The sequence below is a fragment of the Myiozetetes cayanensis genome, unplaced genomic scaffold, assembly GCF_022539395.1.
Source record: "Myiozetetes cayanensis isolate MyiCay16 unplaced genomic scaffold, myiCay2020 scf2-11, whole genome shotgun sequence".
NCBI classification, from domain to species: domain Eukaryota; kingdom Metazoa; phylum Chordata; class Aves; order Passeriformes; family Tyrannidae; genus Myiozetetes; species Myiozetetes cayanensis.
In genome coordinates, this window is record NW_026087411.1 from 38,437,722 (window position 1) to 38,456,715 (window position 18,994).

General features: G+C 35.7%; 1 protein-coding gene across 6 annotated transcripts in view; it reads right to left on the bottom strand.

The window, feature by feature from the left end:
* RYR2 (ryanodine receptor 2) overlaps positions 1-18,994 on the bottom strand; it is a 401,127-nt gene that overhangs the window by 205,851 nt on the left and 176,282 nt on the right. For all 6 annotated transcript variants that reach the window (XM_050316682.1, XM_050316684.1, XM_050316681.1 and 3 more), the window contains 3 exons: positions 15,520-15,619; positions 12,069-12,165; positions 1,964-2,038 (listed from right to left, as the gene is read on the bottom strand). In XM_050316682.1, coding sequence (XP_050172639.1) covers positions 1,964-2,038; positions 12,069-12,165; positions 15,520-15,619 — 272 coding nt within the window. The remainder of the gene's footprint in view (positions 1-1,963; positions 2,039-12,068; positions 12,166-15,519; positions 15,620-18,994) is intronic.

Below are 18,994 nucleotides of genomic sequence, written 5' to 3' on the forward strand. Positions count from 1 at the left end.
ACTGTATGCAAAGTATGGAAAACCAGTTTGACAGACATTTTAAAATCCTTCTATTTTGTAACAAGATTTATTACATTTCAGTGATTAAACTTCTAAACCTTTTTAATTATTGATTCTAAAGAGGCCAGAAGAATGAAAAAGTTTTCAGCCTCAACTCTTTTCTTCTCTAAACTAGAGTCTCCTCTGTTTAAGTTGAGGAAGCTCTGGGGAAGATGGAAATATGGAAGCTTTCTATCTTTTAGAAACACATTTCCCTTCTTCTATCTTCTGCACAGCAAAGCTGGCTATACTCCACAAAAGCACATCTGAGTCCAGTGTTCTAGCATTAACTTTTGTTCCTCAAGTCAGAAAAATGGCAGGTCTCAGCTATTGCGTTGCTGAGTCTGAAAAAATACACGAGTTCTGCACCTTTCATACTACAGGTCATGCTGGGGAGTTGCCTTTTCTCTTGTTTGATTCAATTTTCTCTTGGACCCAATAGCTATGGATCATAAGAAAAAAAAAAAAAGAAAGAAAAAAGTAGTGCAGTTGAGCCATGCCCCTAGTTCATCCCTGGAGGATAGAAAAATAGCAATCATGTGCACTTACTTTCTGCTCAAGGGGCTTTACATGTATCTTGTGAAGCCATTTCTGACTACTAAAAAGCATTTTTCTGCAATGTGAGAATATGATTCCTGCCACCTTTTGAGAAAGAAAGCAGTGCTGAGTAATAGTACTGGGAACCTATGGCAGGTAATCTGCACAGGTAGACAGACTGCCCAGGCAATTTTTATGGGATTTCTCCACTAATCAACAGAGCTGAGGAAAAATGGTTCCTTTAAAATCATATAATTTTACCACAATATTATATCTGCAGTCATTCTGGGAAGGACTACAACTCATTGAGAACTTCAGGCATGCACATACTAAGCTACAAATTGAAGCATTTGCATGAGTAGTAATGGACTGCAATTCAACAATGAATGCATATAGCTATTACAGTATCATACAGGAAATAGGTCGGTGAGGGACTTGTAGGAGAGAGCATTATTCTGGCGATTTTATTTGTTTGGGGTTTTTTTCCTGGTATGAAAATCTTAAAAAGGAAGATTACCACTGCCTTTCTTATAGTTCTTTTGACAGTTCTTACAATTTCTTTCAGTCACATATGTTCAAATTTTTACCTTTCAAAAGTTTGTATAAAGTGCCTACTAAAGTGAGATATATGATGGTCATAACATGTTTCTTGAATCCCCAGGTTGCTCCAGTACAACTGCTTATTAGGGAAGTACACGCCACGAGGAAAATAAAAAGCCAGAGATCCTTCCACAGTTTCATTTGCTGTCACTGTCTCAAAGTCTAATTTAGTACAAAGGAAAAATCTCACTGCCCTATCACTGACATTTAGTCATCCTATTAACAAAATGCACACACAGAAAACAGCATCATTAGAGTGTAACCTTTTCATAAGATGGCCTGATTTAATCTCTAAAAATCAATCACTTATTAGTCTCTCGAAACTATCACAAGCATATATTGTAATACAATTTAAGTGTAATTTTACACTGTCAATTACCTTAACAAACAAGGTACAATTCCTTACTATCACTCCAACACTTCCAACAATGCATGGTAGCATTTCTTTGTAAATTTTTTACTTCCAAATGGCTTAAGCAAGTTGGGGAGAAGGGTGTCAGACATGATTTTTTTTTTTAAACAGTCCTGTTTATGTCACGTATGTGTTAAAGAAGTAAATGGTGAATTCACTGACAGCTATAACAATATCAAAAAATAACCAAAACACATACAAACTCTATAGGAAGTTGTTTAATTTTAATGAAAGTGACATAGAGCATTTTTTAAAGCTTATTTTATTCTTACTAGTCCGGAACTATCTTTATCATTCTGATTTTAAAGCATCACTCTTACGATACAAAAAGTGTCTTGCCAAATGGACTTCTTTTCTGATACGGATTTTACTTACGCAACTCTTAGAGTCTCTAGTCGCCAAAGGGAACGAGCATGAATGGACACAGCACCACCTTCATAATGGACAGTTCTGAAAACCAAGCAAAGGAACAGACTAAATGCTCAGCAGAATTCATCATAGGTGTTCGTTCATTTAACCGCATCTCTCATTTTAAGACTGTCAAACAATTATTGTCTTTGTCAGATTCAAAGGTTATTAGATTCAAAACCCACCCATCAATTAAACCTTCAGACTTAGTTACTCAAATTTTGTTTTAATTGTCTTTAGCATCCATTATTGTGACATTCATAATAATAAAGTTTAGACAGTGTTTGTTTAGACATTTTTCTTAGTGTTTTAAGGATAGCAAATGGAAGGGGGGGGAGGCAGGAGGGAGGAACAATATCAATAGCCTGATAATTAGAATATTTCTAGATTCTAACAAAAATAAATTTAAAAAATGATAAAGATTTGTGATGACTGCATACAGCTCCGAAGAAAGGTAGTTTTTCTCGGAGCTTATACTATTAAAATAACTGCAATTTGCTACATCAAATTATGAAAACGTACTAATTTAGCACTTTATTATCATAACACCTAAAGTTTTTACAACCACACTGATACAGTTTTCACACATCTCAATGTTAACAGCTTCCTATTTAGAAGGTTTTATATGAAATGACCTCTAGTTCCTGCATATACCCAGATATCTAAGTGTCTCTAGAAAACAGTTAATTAAGCCTAAAAAAGCTGAAGGGTTTTTCCTCAATTGTTCTTCACACATATAAGTGATCTACATTGGATGCACAAAATTCACCCCTTCTTATTTTATAATAAAGACACAAAATAGCTGAAACTTATGGTCAAGAAAAGCCCTGAGTATATAACCTGATTTGTCTTAAAAGTAAACACTAAGGAAAGTTAGCATTGCTATTCTAAATGTAGGGAGCCATTCTTTGGATTGCTTCCTGTCTGTGTCTGTATTTCCACCCTATGGCCTTTCCTTCCAGAAAATGAATAAAGGAGTCACTTAAGCAAAGGAGTGCTGTCACTGTGCTTATCAGATCAAGCACATTAGGGAACACTGCCAAAGAATGCCCTAGTTTTATGGATCCTGGAAGAACTTATGGATCGAGTAAATGTTGCAATCTTCAGCCAAGATCAGGCACTGCCAAAAATAGCCAGAGGCATAACTTTAGGCAATATTAATAATGAAATGGCAGGCATTCCCCATTCTTTGTTAGAAGCAATTTTTTGACAACTACAAATTTGGAATCAAGTACACAGTACTTACTAGGCTTTAGCTTCCAAAATCCTCCTGTAGATATAATACAGAGGGACTGGATGCTTAGCACAGAGGAAAACCCAGCATTGAAAGAGATAGTTCAAAACCAAAAGAAATAGTGAGTTAGAATACACTTCTTAGTACTGTTAAGCATACATGAAACTACAGATGAGTTAAAATCATCTTGGAATATGGTAAAAAGTATTATGGAAATATACACTCCCAGACACTATGAAAGAATGAAGACAAATCATATAGAAGAAAAAAATTAGTCAAACCCCCAAAAAAACCATCTCACTACAATTACAGAACCACTCATACCATTCATGACCCAGCTATGAACAGAAAGTCTGGCACATGCTCCATGTAGCAAGAAGAATCTATGGGTGCATATATAATATATGTAAAAAATTCTCCCCTTAACCTTATATCCACTGTTTTCTCCAACCATTATCTTAGCCATTTGCTGAAATGCTTGTGGTGCTAGGAGCAGCTGACAGGTGTTAGCAATTTGAATGAAATTCAAAGGCCATCTTACTTTTTATTAAAATTTACCTTCATTAGTATAGTAAAATGCGATTGCTAACCAACCTTGCATTCAGCTGCTTCTCTGTTCAGACACCCTCTCTGCTCTTCAAGTGTTTGTTCAACTTTTTCTTCTGCATCTAACAAACTGAGATTGGCTTTATATTGTAATATCTCAACAAAAACAGATCAGATGTCACCCTGGTCAGGTTTTTTGGGTTGGGACTGGGATGATGTAGGCTGTTTGTTTGGGCAGCTTGCGTGGGGGTATTGCTGTTGGGCTTTTTTTCAAGGTTGAAACATTCTGATTACATCCTGGCACATTTCAGTATGAACCTCACTCACAAAAATGCATTGGGAATTCTTGCCCTTGCATATTGCATAATACAAAATTTAAAAATTTTATTCAGCAGTATTCAAGTCATTAATTGTATGAAAAATCAGGTTGAAGCAAAGGTTTAAATTCATAAAAATTTTTCATTTTTAAGTTGGGAACTTCTTACTTTTCAGGGATGAAATTCTTTCTCACAGTGTAAACACAGAAACTTTCCCCAGTTTCTCAGTTTGATTATTCTTTTAGAGCTAGTTTTGGATTACAAATAGCAATGGGTAAGTGTAACATTACACACCTATAAAAACCTCCCATCATGAACTTAAATGAATGAAGTAGTTTTATTTTATGTGACTGCCCATCCATTATTTCCTTTCTCTGTTCCTTTAAGGGCGGGGGCTATCAGTCTTGGAATCATCAAGTAAGATGAGAAAATGGAAAAGAGATAGGAGAGAAGAAATCCTAAATAAAACCATGTGATTTGTTTACCAGAGGAAATAGAAAGGATTCTAGGATTTTCTCTTAATTTTTATATAAATGGACAGGTACAGCAACAACAGCGGGAGTAAAGGCTGAGAGACAGTAATAGCATCTTGGGGACAAAAGTCAAAAAGGTAGCAGCAGAGCCTCAGCAGAAAGAACACATGACAACAATCCAGGGGGGTACTGAGAAAAAGCTGGTGACTGCAGGGCTATGGATCAAGGATCCCTACAGCAAAAGGAGAAACCTGGAGACAGGAGTCAAGGATGGAGTAGCAAGCCTTTGTAAGAACAGGAAAAAAAATACATGCTACAAAAAACAAGTTAGCACAGAGCACTAGAATAGGGCGCTAAACTCTTGTGGTTTTAGCTAGGTACTGTCTTTACTACAGAAAAGATGTTGAAGAAAAGGTGGTTTTGAATAAAAGATTTCTTCAGTGAAGGGCAAGTCACTTGGCCTTTACCATAACAGCATGCATACTAACCACTGCCCCAGAGCAGATGAATAAATTCATAACCTAGACCATCTCAAAAGTCTTTGTGTTAAGGAACTGAAAGTTCATTTTTAGCTTCTTTCATTCAAATAAATGTAGTAAACTGCTCTGAGATTACTCAAACCAACTTCCTTAGTATTTGTTATATATACCATTTGATAGGATGCACCTCATTTCTTTTTATATACTTCTGATGATAGTTCAGTGTTGGGAAGAAAGGATGACTCATTACATCTGAATCCTTCCTGAAGCTGACACTGGTAAGCCATATCAGATACTGGTACAACTAGGTCAAATGAAACTGCTTTTAATGACATGAAATTAGCAACAAAAATTCTCTGACTCTCAAGGAATTGCATCCTATCTACACTCACAGGATGGGGAAAAAAATTGAGTTACAATGTGCAAAGAAGATGTACATTTGCCAAATAATAGAGAAAACTCCCACATTACAAAACCTAATTATGAAATTATAAGTCACCATATATGTAAATGCACAAGGAAAGTGCAAATAGCAGCAGAAAAAGTGAGGATAACAAGAAGCTACAATGAGTGTTCATCTTCCTCAAAGCTTGGCATAACTCGTATCTTCAGAGCCATACACATAAGACTAGTTCTTGATGGTTTTAGTCTATTCTTTCCAAAACACTTCATCCACATTTTCTACATGTATGGATTAAGGATATTAACCACTTTTATTTCAAAATAAAATATCTATAAGTACTTCAGAATCTTTGTGACTTTTCAGTTAACCTTTATTATAAACCTTATAGCTAGGTTGGTGTAATGAAGTCATTTTTTGGTCTTACTTATGACGGTAAGTTAATCATCCTTTTCCTAACTATGTCATTCTTCTATTTAATTCTCCTTAATACAAACAAGCCCTGGGATGGGCCCTGAGGGGAAGCCGTATGAGGAGCGGCTGAAGTCACTTGGTCTGTTCAGCCTGGAGAAGAGGAGACTGAGGGGAGTCTACAACTTCCTCATGACGGGAAGAAGAGGGGTCAACACTGATCTCTTCTCTGTGGTGAGCAATGACAGGACCCGACCGAATGGTCTGAAATTGCATCAAAGTAGGTTTAGGTTGGATATTAGAAAAAGGTTCTTCACCCAAAGGGTGGCTGGGCTTTGGAACAGCCTCACCAGGGAAGTGGTCACAGCACCAAGCCTGACAGAGTTAAGAAGCATTTGGATGATGCTCTCGGGCCCATGGTGTGACTCTTGGGGATGTTCCTGTGCGTGGATAAGGGTTGGACTCAATGATCCTTGTGGGTCCCTTCCAATGTTGCACACTCTGTGACTCTGTGATTTGGCTCACAGCGCACGGGCTGTGGATGCAGCACCAGGGACAGCGCCACGGCCCTGGCGGCACCAGCCGCCCGGGAACCGGTCCTGCTCTCCCCAGCTTGCTCCTGGCACTCTCCTCCAGTTCTCCGAGAGGAGATGGAAAGGCAAAGTGACTGTAAACATCAAAAAGAAAGCTCGATATTTGAATCTGTCATCTCCAATTACAATAATAGATTAATTACATGGGTTTAAAATATACTATCACATACCAAACCCCTTGGAGAATCATTATTGAATTCATATTCTTATTAAAGTACTGTTCAGCAGAGAGAGGGTAATCATTTCAGTGAAATTCATTGACTACAAAAGGGTATTAAATGGGGTTAAAATAAATTACATTAAATTACAGTGTTTTGATACTGCTGAAGTAGTCTTGGTTGAAGAACCTGTAAATCCTAAATTCCACAGGAAGAAAATAATAGAGTAAATCTCAGTAGCTTGCAATGAATCAGGGTGCCATAAAGAACATTAGTGTACTCGAATTATACAAAAATTAATAAATCCAAATAAGATGTCAAAGTTCAAGGACAGGAAATTATTCCACTCCCCTCAATGACAGGCAAAACTGTTTTGCTTTTAGTTTGAAAAATCAGTCATTGAAGACCATCACTATTCCAGGCTCATGGTGTGGGGAAAGGTTATTAATTTATGCTGGGTGAAAACTTTCTGAGTTCATATTTCATTCATAAATAATCTTCCACACATGCCAGATCTCAGCCTTTCTGGGGTACAACAGACCTCATTAGTTCATAATGCCATCACAAAGACTGTTGGAAGAGAATAGCATGGAAAGTGAACAGAAGTGGAGATTGGCTAAGTCATAATGATTTTGACCTTCATCATTTTAAAACCCTGTCCATCTCTGAGAGTAAAACTAAATGTTCAGTGCCATTTCCAAAAGCCTTAACGTAATATGTTTCGCCCAAAGAAAGTCTCAAAGGCAGGAATGACAAAACTGTTTCTGAAATTAGGCTACCCTTATACGTTCTCTCATGAAGGCCTATTCCAAACCAAACAATACTTTGAAAAGCCGAGAGCACTTTGCTCTCTCTCACAGGTAATTGCTTTCTATGACAATATATTTCTGAAAGGTCCAAATTGCACTGCAGTCATCACTTTGAAATACATATTGCAAATCAAAATGCAGAGTAGTTGTAATGGGAAAATTCATGGTTCCCTTTTAGACTGGGAAATGAATATCAAAGCCCAATTCCTGTATAGTATTTCAGTTCCAAAAGAATATGAAAGATGGTGGTATAATGAAAAGTAAGCATCACAAAGCAATTAAAAAACCTCATTTTTTATTACCTATTTCTACTACTATCTGCTATTACCTTGGGGGGGGACTTCTAAGAAAAAAATGAACTATCAAAGAGAAAAAAAGAACTACACAGAAACTAAAACAAATCCCCCCAAAACCAGAAAGCAATAAAAACTCTACAGTCATGTCTGAATTAATAACCAGCTGACATTTCAACAGGAAAATAAAAATGACGCACATAATACAACAATGTCAATATTGTAAAATAATTCCACTTAACTGACCTTTTAAAAAAAAGGGGGAGCTGTTGACTGATTGAATTGTGATGAATTTATTATGAACACTTTGAGTTAATTTTTTTTAATTAAAAGAATGAAACAATTGAAAACAATTTCACAGAAAAACTTCAATGTATACCTGCTCTTAATATCTATTTCCACCACAATTAGAATAAATTTATTCATTCCTTTGATATTATAAATTCAAATGTGAAGACTAAATACTATAACTGCCAAATAACAGGGTTAGAAAAAAAAAAGTGTCACAATTTCAACAGGAAAAGATTTCAAAGGAAAGTAAAGACCATTCCAAAGTACCTGTAATACAAAGAGTGATTTAAATCTTCTGCTGGATAAACATATAGAATCCCCCACCCCAAAAAAAGAAGTATTAAAAATTATTAACAAATTTGTCATGTATGAAACTGGAGGGAAAGAGTGGGAAAGGAGACTATGCAATCCTTTATTTAAAGGAAAAAAACAAAACCCTCTTACAAATAAATGAAACCCTTGTGGGTCTGCCTCATTCCTACTGACAGACTGCTTATATCAGCTCATATGACAGAAGCCAGGCCACCAACCATGAGGACAGAGAGTGAAGGAAAAAGAGTCAAGATAAATATGGACTCCCAGCTACTGTGCTGCTGCAGAAGTTTGCCCTGCCTTTAAAGACAGAAATCAAAGTAACCACCATAAGAACACCAAGTTGTTTTACACTATGCCTTCACATATCTATCTATACCCGTATTTATTTTTTTAATCTACATGGTAATACTTCTGAAATTTGAATTGAAGAGCTACAAAAACAACACTGCAAATTTAGGTCTAGCTAGTTAGAGATAACTAAGGCATTTTGAAGAATAAAAACACAGTTTAAGGATTCTATGCACAAGGTTTAAACCAGATGCCTTAAATCTGCAACATACCTAACTAGAATATGGAGAAAATTATATTTAATTCAGTGAAATTTCACATACTTAAACTTTTGTCTGTTTCATTATTGTTCTTTATGTGGGTCTGTGATTGAAAACTACCAGGGTCATATCCACCCTGCCTGTGGCATTTTAAAAATAACACCACTTTTTTCCTCTAGTGTAATATCAAGTAACCAACATATTGCCACAAACTTCCATCTGGAATGTTTTCTAATAGCAAACTATGTCTAGCAACTTCAGGAGTATCTACTTGAAACTGCCTCCTAAGGAAAAGTTAAGCTTCTGACTTGACACCAAAGTCCCTCTTCCACAAATACAATGATTCCATCCTACCCTCGAGTGATCACAGTAGCACAATCTAAGGACCACACGGAGGGACACACAGGCTCAACAATTAAGCGAGGAAACACAGTATATACTCTGAAAAAAATCGTGAGACACAGAAAATAATTTTATAAGCCTTTTATATGATTAACCTGGCACTGTATTAGGCCTCTTCCAGTGCAGATTTGGATAACCCTGCCTCAGAGGAGGCTTTGTTAGGTACTGCAATCACAAACACAGTATCTGCACTGTCACTGCTTCATAAATCTCCACTGTGCTGAGAGTGGAGATTAAACCCTCATATATACATGCGTTTAAACACCTTGAGAATGTGTGTTTTATTTTGAACTTCTGGTACGCTTTGAAACACTTTCATACTCAAATTTATGTAACTGTACCAGTGTTCTAAGAATAGAGTTAAACAGCAGTTATTTTTGGAAGTTGCCTAGGAGGATCCTTCACATCGAAACTATTTATTTATTTCCTGGAATAGATACCAGGTGACATGATAGAATAAAACTGTTATTTTTGGACTGTCTGATCTTTTACTTATTTGAAAAGGCATAAAGATGAGGCCTCTGAAGAAAAATAAAAATGAAGAAAAATAAAATAGACGAATTAGTGAGTCACAACCGGTGTGAACTTTTCAGTGCTTCTCTATGCTGCCATTCTACAGAGCAGAGATGCTCTTCGGGTGTAAGCTGGAACAAAACAAACCAAGTACAATCACAATAATCTATCACTAGACTATTTCAAAGGGTAATGAAATGATAATAGGGAATTATTATACTCTAAATATATCATACCTTACCATGTCTTATGTGCAAAAGGTACAGAATTTAAATTGAAATGAAAGACAAAATAATTTAACTTACAATTTCCTACCTGCCAAAGTAATATGCATTTTTTAATATAATTGTACCACCTGTTGAATCCTACCCATCAAAATAAGGTATGCATGCATATCGAAAACTGAAAGGAGCCACAAATTATTTTGAATAGGTAACAGTCCTAAATAGAGATAGAAGTATAGTTTTTAAGCAATAACTAAATTTATTAATGATTTAAGAGAAAGTGTGGGGCACAGAGCAATTATACCTAACTCCATATAAATAAAAGTAATCATAGATTACATTCTAAGTTCATTATTTAAAAAAAAAAATCAGAAAAGCAATAGAAGAACTTCAGAAAAGGAAAATATGAAAAGCAACAAACTTATTTTTATTTTGCTTGTTTATTAAAGAAAGATCCCGAGCAACAAGTAAATTTCAGAATATCAAATCTGTTTTTATGAAGCACTGAGAGGCAATGTTTCTCAGTATTGCTTTTAGGAAATAAAAAGACAAAGACATACGTACTATTTGTTGCCTACTAGCTCTGCTTCTTTTGGGGTATTAGACAAATGGAGGGAAGGCAGAAAGAATTACAGAACACTGCAGACACAGCAGAAAGAAATACAATTATCTGATCTGTTTACAGTCTGTCCTGCAGCTTAAGAAATGAACCATATTCTTCCCATGTTATAGGACAGAAAGATGCATCATGTGAATGCACAAGCAGATCAGATCAATTTTTTCTTAATTTGCAGCATCACACTCCCCTACTGTGGTTGAGGTATAATGTTAGCCTTGTTGAAAAGAGGCAGATTTTTAGTGTGTTCTTAAGCCCTGAAGTGCTTGATCACCCTATAAATCTGCAGTTACACTGCAACTACAATTTATTTAAAGGAATTTTGCAGGATTTATACTGAAGTAAGAGCAAACACTACAGGATCCTATTTATCACCTTCACTTTTCATCACTTTCAGGCTGAGAATAATAATAGCAGTGATAAACTCCAAGCTTTAATGTATCTCACACGGTAACTAAAATTAAAACATGAGCTGATCACATTTTAACTATCAGCATTTTGAACTCTCTTCTGCATTCAAAAACTATTGCCTTGTCTAAAAATGGGAAATATCCAGGAAGGGTTGGTTAGCAGCTGTATAAGAAAATTCTAAAGTATTTCTCATTAATATTTAAAAGCTTACAGAAAATATGAGACTTTCCAGAGTCTTGTCCTTATCATTACAAATAAGAATAAAACAGAATAAAAAATACATCTCTATTGGCAAACCAAGAAAACTCATTTTCAAATGAATGAATACCACTTTCTTTGACATGGAAATGAAGCTACCCAACATGCTGCATTAAACAAACTAATCTGAAATATAATTCAGCAATGTTTAGGTTGAAGGTAGGAATAAATTATATGACACTGCCCTAATGAAAAGAAGCTTAGGGCATGTTTTGTGAGAGTACATAAGGAGGAAACTGATTCATCCATGCAATCACTCCACTGAGACATGTCACTTACAGTGTCAGTCTTCTGGTTTTTTAGTTATCAGAGAGAGACTCATACTGAGTTATCCTCATTTCTCTACTTCATTTATAGGATTTCTCGAGTCAAGAAAATAACCACAAATTAAGTTCTAGACTAACATCAATACCCAGAATAGCAGCCTTGAAGGACTGAGAAGTAATCTTATGTGCCCTATCCTGAGGAATTTTTTGTGATTACAGAAAGAATCCAGTAGTAAAAAAAAAACCAACACATTTCATTCACAGGGCTTTTAAATTAGTAAAGATGACAATAAATAATCAAAAATCACTACTGCTATTACATCTGGTGAGTGAAACGAGACACAAACAACACTGAAAATACAAAAGGCCCATGTCTAAAGTTTGTCTCAACAGTATTCATTCTTATCAGTAATGTATCTTATCACAACATCCACCAAACATCTGGATATCAGTGACACTTAATATTGATTCAGTAATATTTGCTATTATTATTCTGTTATAAGCTGGAAACCTACCTTCTTTGTTCTTCTCCATGTTCACCCGAAGGGACTGTCAAACATTCATCCATGTGACCATGCAATAACCTCAGAACATCCCCTCCAATCAGGTATCCTTAAATAAAGGGAGAAAATATAGTGCATACCTGTGAACTCAGCAACACATAAAACTATAGTTAAACTATAATAAATACTATTTATTTGTTTCATTTTTTCCTGTTGGCATTTTATGTTACTTTAAAAAGAGAATCAGAAGAAGGGGAAGATATCTCATACCTTGAGGAGCCAGTTGAACATTTTCAACTGAGAAAAGCTCCAAGTCAGCAAGTAGCAAAGGTTGGATCAGGATATAGAGGAGCCAGAGATGAGACCCTACAGAGTTTCCTCAACTCAGAAAAAGACTGAGCCAATGGAAACAAGGAAGCTCCCTCAGACTACAACATAAGGTGGGAAACTTCCCTCTTACCTACTCACTTTGCATTTGATTTAAGGATTCCAGTTTATATACTTACATAAAAAAGATTGATCTAGTTAGTTCATTACTTTTAACACTGGTTTTTTGGAGTATTTGGAGCTTTCTGTGATAAAAACTTTTGGGACAGTCCATTCTAAGCTCTGCTTGACAGAAGATGTGAAGATTCTCAACCAACAATTATCATTTATTTGGACTCCAAAAAGGAAACACTTATACTGCCAGTACTTCCACTGCACATGCAAGTTCAGAGCCAAACACTTGGCTTTACAGTGTATATGTGTGTTCACAAATTGAGGTGCAGAGCATACACATAGCATCACAATATTTGAAGTTCCAGGATATTGCAGCCAGCAGCTGAAAATAAGGCCATAAGTCTAACCAATAAAGATGTTAATAAAATAGAAGCTTTTTTCATCATTCTTTTTGCATTAGGATGTGGAAAGAGAATTTTGTTATCCTACAAATATTGTATTATAATCTAATACTAAGACTTAGTAGATTTTAAGCACAATTCAACAGTATTTTTTCAGTCTGACAAGAGAAATGTAAACCCTTGTTTCCTGAACTCACATTCCCTTCTCGCTAAAACTGGTTAATATAAGATTCTGCATTTGAGTGGGATGTTGGTAACATAATTCCTTGGGCTTACTGTTACAGCAAAAAGATTTTAAAAAAATAATATTATTGGAACAATATTTTGAAACAACGCCAAGTCATGCTGTGCAGTAAGAGTGATCTGTACAGGGAAATGTTGTTGAAGACCCAACAGTTACACTGTACACATTTCACAGGTTTATTTTGAAGACACATGAAATCTTATTCCTGAATATATATTGGGTAATATTTTAGGATATATTTTTTAAACCTTTGAAATCAATATCAAATCAGTATTTACATGGAAAATTTCAGCACTGAATTTTTAAATTCTTGATTTTGACACAGAGGAGGATGTCGAGATAACAGTGGTTACATATATTAATTTTAAATGGACCTGAGTCAATATAATTTTGGAGACATTCTGCCCTGAGTAGCTTTTTAGGTTTTGGTTTGTTTTTAAAGAGGTCTCCATTCACTTCACAGTACAGAATCAGCAGAATTACTTGATCTGACTCTAAAGCTGTGTTTTGACTTCACTAAATTAACTCCTGCATAAGCTTTTTTTTTTTAAGTTTTACAGGTATGCATGCAAAAAGAAATTATATTATTTAACTACTTCCAATATCTCAGTTCTTTTTACAAACTAATTATCCATTATTTTCACTTCAAAGTAATTTCACTTAACTTATTAATCTATTTTTAACGGGAAGTTTTGATTAAGAGAGGGTATTGTAGTATAGTTATTCCCATATATGACTATTTTATTTATGAATATGTGAAAGTATTTTACAGATATTAACAAAAATAGGTTTATTTTCTTCTTCCTTCATTTTGAGGTAATTTTCTGCAGTTTGGCTACTGTTTTACTGAGTAACAGAGAGTAAGGCCTTACACACTAAGTGTCAGACTTACTCTCCCTTCACAACAGGACTACCTGATTACAGGAACATTTACCAGTTTTGCTATAATAAGGCCTTTGGTCTAATCCTTTTTGACACTAGCCAGCTGATCTTTTCTAGAAAACATAATGCTTAAGAAAGATAATCTCTATACTTGAGAAAAGCCAAAACAGAAAGGCATAGCAACAAAGAACAAGCAAATACACAGAGAAATGAACAGCTAGCAAAATTATATTACATCATTTTCACATTATTTCTGGGGGGTACAAGTACACAACATAAAACTATATCTTGCTTCTCTCAGAGACAGGCAGGTTTCACTAGTGGGGTTCACCAGGCAAAGCCGTGGCACAGCACAGAACTGGGGTTATTAACAAGAATGACACATCAGTGCTGGCAGCACTGGGAGGACAAAGAGAATGGAGTTTATAGGAAGGAGCAATAGGAAAAGGTTTTCTCCTCAACAGAAAGGTTTTCTCCTTGAAGTTTCGGACACTGTGAAGAAATGCACTAGCATTTTTTATTAATGGTTTGGGCCAGAAACCACGTCAGAGAATCTGAATGTGCAAAGTGATTCTCAAATGCAAAACCAAAATGAGTATATAGAAATGAGATTCTGGCAGTGCTGTCCCTAAAATCTGAATGACAGAAGTTGCAAGAACATTCCACAGCTGAATTTTAAAAAAAGTCGGATAAAAATAACTGATGTGAAATTTCAGTGTATTGCCTTTCATAAAATAGTATCCTAAAATCCCAAGATATAAGTAAAGAAAGGACCTGCAGCTTTACCCTTCTTAAGGTTCTATTACAACACCCACTCAAAACAATCAGTCTGTAGAAAACTAGAAATCATTAGGCTTTACATTGTGACAGACTTTTCAGAAAAAGACAACTGTTTTCTCCTTCTCTGTGGAATCAGCATGGCATAAATTCCTTGTCCTTTCAATGTCAAATAATTCATTAAGAAAGCTCCTTCCTAATTCCTTAATGAAATAAATAATTCTTGAAAGCTGTCCTCTTTCTGTCTTTCCCCTCATTTTGTTTTTCTTCCCAACCATATGCTACCCACAAAACCAATTCCCCAGCTTCATTCTTAGGATTTCACATCCTGCTTCCAAGCCTCTTGACCATTTTTTAGTCAGTCTCAGGAACATGTAACCATGACTTCATACATCAGAATAATGTTAAGTAAACCAGGACCAAAAACCATCTAAAATGTGATGAATGTTATCATACCTTTATCAAAATGAATGTTATCATACCTTTATCAAAATGAGACTTGAATGAACTGTTCAGTTTTCAGTAGAAATATGTAGAAAATTATCACTGTAACTTTCAATATAGCCTCGCCTCTGTTTTCAGAATATTTGTATATTTATTTATTATTCTGAATGTTTACATAAGAGAAACCCACTCCCTCACTCGGCATACTAATTTGATTTTTAAAGTATTTAATTTACCATCAGCCTTTCAATAATGAAATTTGAGTCAATCTTACCTTGGGCAACTTCACTTCCTGAACTGATCGGTGCTACACTCCAGAGCGTCTGCTGGAAGGCTGCATCAACATGTAAGCTACCATTGCCATAAGACAGATGCTAAAACCAGGAAAGACAGAGGCTTTTGTTTGGGGTTAATCAAAAATCTCATTACAGTATGCAATAATAGTATCAAACATTCTCTTGCTTCTTTCATACATAAATTTTTCCCACTGACTGTGTAAGTAAACACAAAGTTAGACCTGGGTACTCTTCAAGGGACATTAGAAATAAAGCTAGAACAATAACAGGATATTTGCTCCAAAGAAACATACAGGAACAGTACAGAACAGTCAGCTGCTTGGGGTCTTAGACCACAGTACACACTCTGAAGAGCTTATTGTTAAATGCTGCAGCATTCTTACATTGTGTTCTTCTTTCTACACACAATGGAGTTTTCCAGAAACTTTGAATATTGGGATATGACATTAACCTGTATTTCACTACTTAAATATTTCTTGTAGGCCACTGGCTTCCTAAAACTGCTAACTTTGTAAGGTACTTAAGAGAGTTCACAAAATATATTCTTGCACAAAGTTTTCAGGATCCAAGCATATCTGAAATGATCTTTCCCTGAAAGGCTCTCTTCCTACTGAAGCATTCAACAGATGACCTTCCTTTGCTCTGTTATTCCCTATCTTCTGCCGGTGTCACAGCTATTTACAGTAAGTGCCACAGGTGCTTCCTCTTCTCAGAATTCCTTGTGTGTGTGTTTGTTTCAGGTAGTTCAGTGACATTATTGTCTCAGAAATTCTTATCTCAAAGCATATTGTACTGCATCCATACAAAATTCTTTGTCCCACCCCCTTAGTCAGTTCCTTTGATACACTGTCAATGCCAAACAACATAACCTTATATAAGATTATGGAAACAAGTGTTCTGTGAATAAGCAGTTCTTTCAAAGTATACTGTTTATCCTTATTAGGTAATAATTTCTCAAGTCCATTAACATTTAGACACTTCTATCAGAACTCTATTTTAAACTGCTGGACAGTAACTGTTTATAGAGTAGTATATGGTCTCTGTTTCCATGTGCTGTGACCAAAATCAACACCTTCTGGGTAAAATAATTAACGATAAAAAAAGACAAAAATGTCAGTGGAGGTCAGAAGAAGGTAGATTCCCAATGACACTTGTAGAGTTCTTCTGTCTTCCTACCTGCACATATTCTAGCTGTACAACAGCACAAGAAACAGCACATCAGCTCATTTAGAAGGCTCCCATAACAGCCAATGGCATACAAATAAGACATCTCACAAAAGTCACGTTTACACTGTACCAGTATTACACAGCACATGCAATAGAGAACATTAATAAACAAACCAAGTTTTTGCTTCTTGTTTTGCCCTTACTGCTGTTATATAAAATAGTGAATGGCAGAACAGGGTGGAAGATTAGACTGCAGCACAGCTCCAGTCCCATTTTTGCCCTGTGGGCCTTAATTTTGTTAGGTTTCCTTTGATATCACTACATTGATCCTGTTAGTGACAATGAGGAATTCAACCATTAGAGCAAAGCAGGAATATTACTTTTCGAGGAAAACTTGTCATTCAGTGTAGACAAAAGAGGAAGAGGATAACTCTTTTGTCATTTAGATCTGCAATCAACAGAGTACTTGTAACAGTGTGCTTTGTACATGTCAATGAACTTATTTTCACACACATTTGTATCAATTGAATTAGTGTTCTGTTTTTATAGACAGGACACTGAACAAAAACAAATTGCTGATATCTCTCTTCAGAACACCTGCCAATTTTATCCAGTCATTTGACTCCAGTTGCAGCTCTGATTATAATCCAGATGTCTCAAGTTGAGTCACTAGGGAATTTTAAAAAGTATGGTTTAAAGGAAACTTTAAAAAGTATGGTTTAAATGACCTAATACAACACAAGACCACAACAGCAGAGGCATACCTCTGCAATTCCCTTCTTCCCTTCACTTCTCCAGGTTCCTTGTGGTATCCTTAAATTTACAGTTGGTAGGTGTCCTACCATTTACAATTCCATCAACTATTGTGTTCATCCCCAGGAACCATTCATAGAAAATAATAAAACGGAGCTTTAACTACATAGATAAAATAGCCTCTCAACAGATATCCAAGGATTCAGTTATATCGAATGTATTGAAAAAATCCCCAAAGTCTAGTGATGCCAGTTATTTATCCCGGCATAGTCTAATTTTCAGTGCTATACTTTAACAATCTCAACGCTGGGTTTTAAGCAATTTGCTCTTTGTCTGTAACTTCATGGTTACAGACTGCTTGGTTTTATACTTTCAGCACAATAAAGCTATCCAAATGAAATAAATTCCATAATGCAATGTCCAGGATGTGGACATGACACTCACACTGATACTGAACAGTCTCCATAGGTACTACACAGATCTTTGCTGGCTGGCATATCACAGTATGTGGCAAAAGTAGCACGTTACCATCATCGGTGAGGACCACCTGCATAGCACGTCTTTTGGGTATGCAGTAATAACACATGCAAAGTAGAAATATGTTGGGTTCAGGAATCCTGCTGTCTATTCCAATCTTAATATGGGCTTTTCCCACTATAGGCAGGTTGTCTAAACCAAATATTATTTTTTCTGCACTGGTGTCCAGACTCAAACAAAAAAAGCTAGATTTGCCTTTCCTACTAATAGACTGATAATCCCCTAAAACAGCTCTTTACCTCTTCTCAGAATTAAATCATGTTATTTTATGAATAAGAGTTAACACTACAGTCTACATGTAGTTTCTCAAGGATAAACTCCCAGACTCATATCTCTGAGGATACTACAGGTTTCCCAACTGAACTTAATGGTATATTTTAAACTCTGCACTGCTCTTCAGAAAAGTAACATAATCACAACTCAGTCCCTAGGTCTTCAAGAAGAACACAGTGTATTTAAGCTCACTGAAGAGCTCAGAAATCAGATGGTAATTTCCACAAGAACCCTTCAGCAGTGATTGCAGCAGCATAGCTGAATTTACAATAGCTCTGAATAACTAGATGATATATTTTAAATTTCACATTCTGCATGAAAATTTCTGTTCTCCGAAAAATGCATGTGTACAAAGAGAAAAATGTAAAGGAAGGAAAACTTTTGCTTTAGGTTTCCTCTTGGCTAAAGTGTGTCAATACTGACAGTTTATTTATCAATATGTATTTCCATTTGCAGTTTGATGACTCTTCCTTCAATCTCAGGCCATTCCAAATAGCGAAAATAGCATAAGAAAAATAATAAAGAAAGACTATTTTCTTCTTCCACTATTTGTTGGATTTTGAGAACCATGTACAAAGCAGGTACAATCTCATTTAAGGAAATTCCCAGGATGCTTAAGTACTGCACGCAACAGCAGCATCAACCACACTCATAGAATCATAGAATCATAGAATCATAGAATAGATTGGGTTGGAAAAGACCTCCAAGATCATCAAGTCCAAC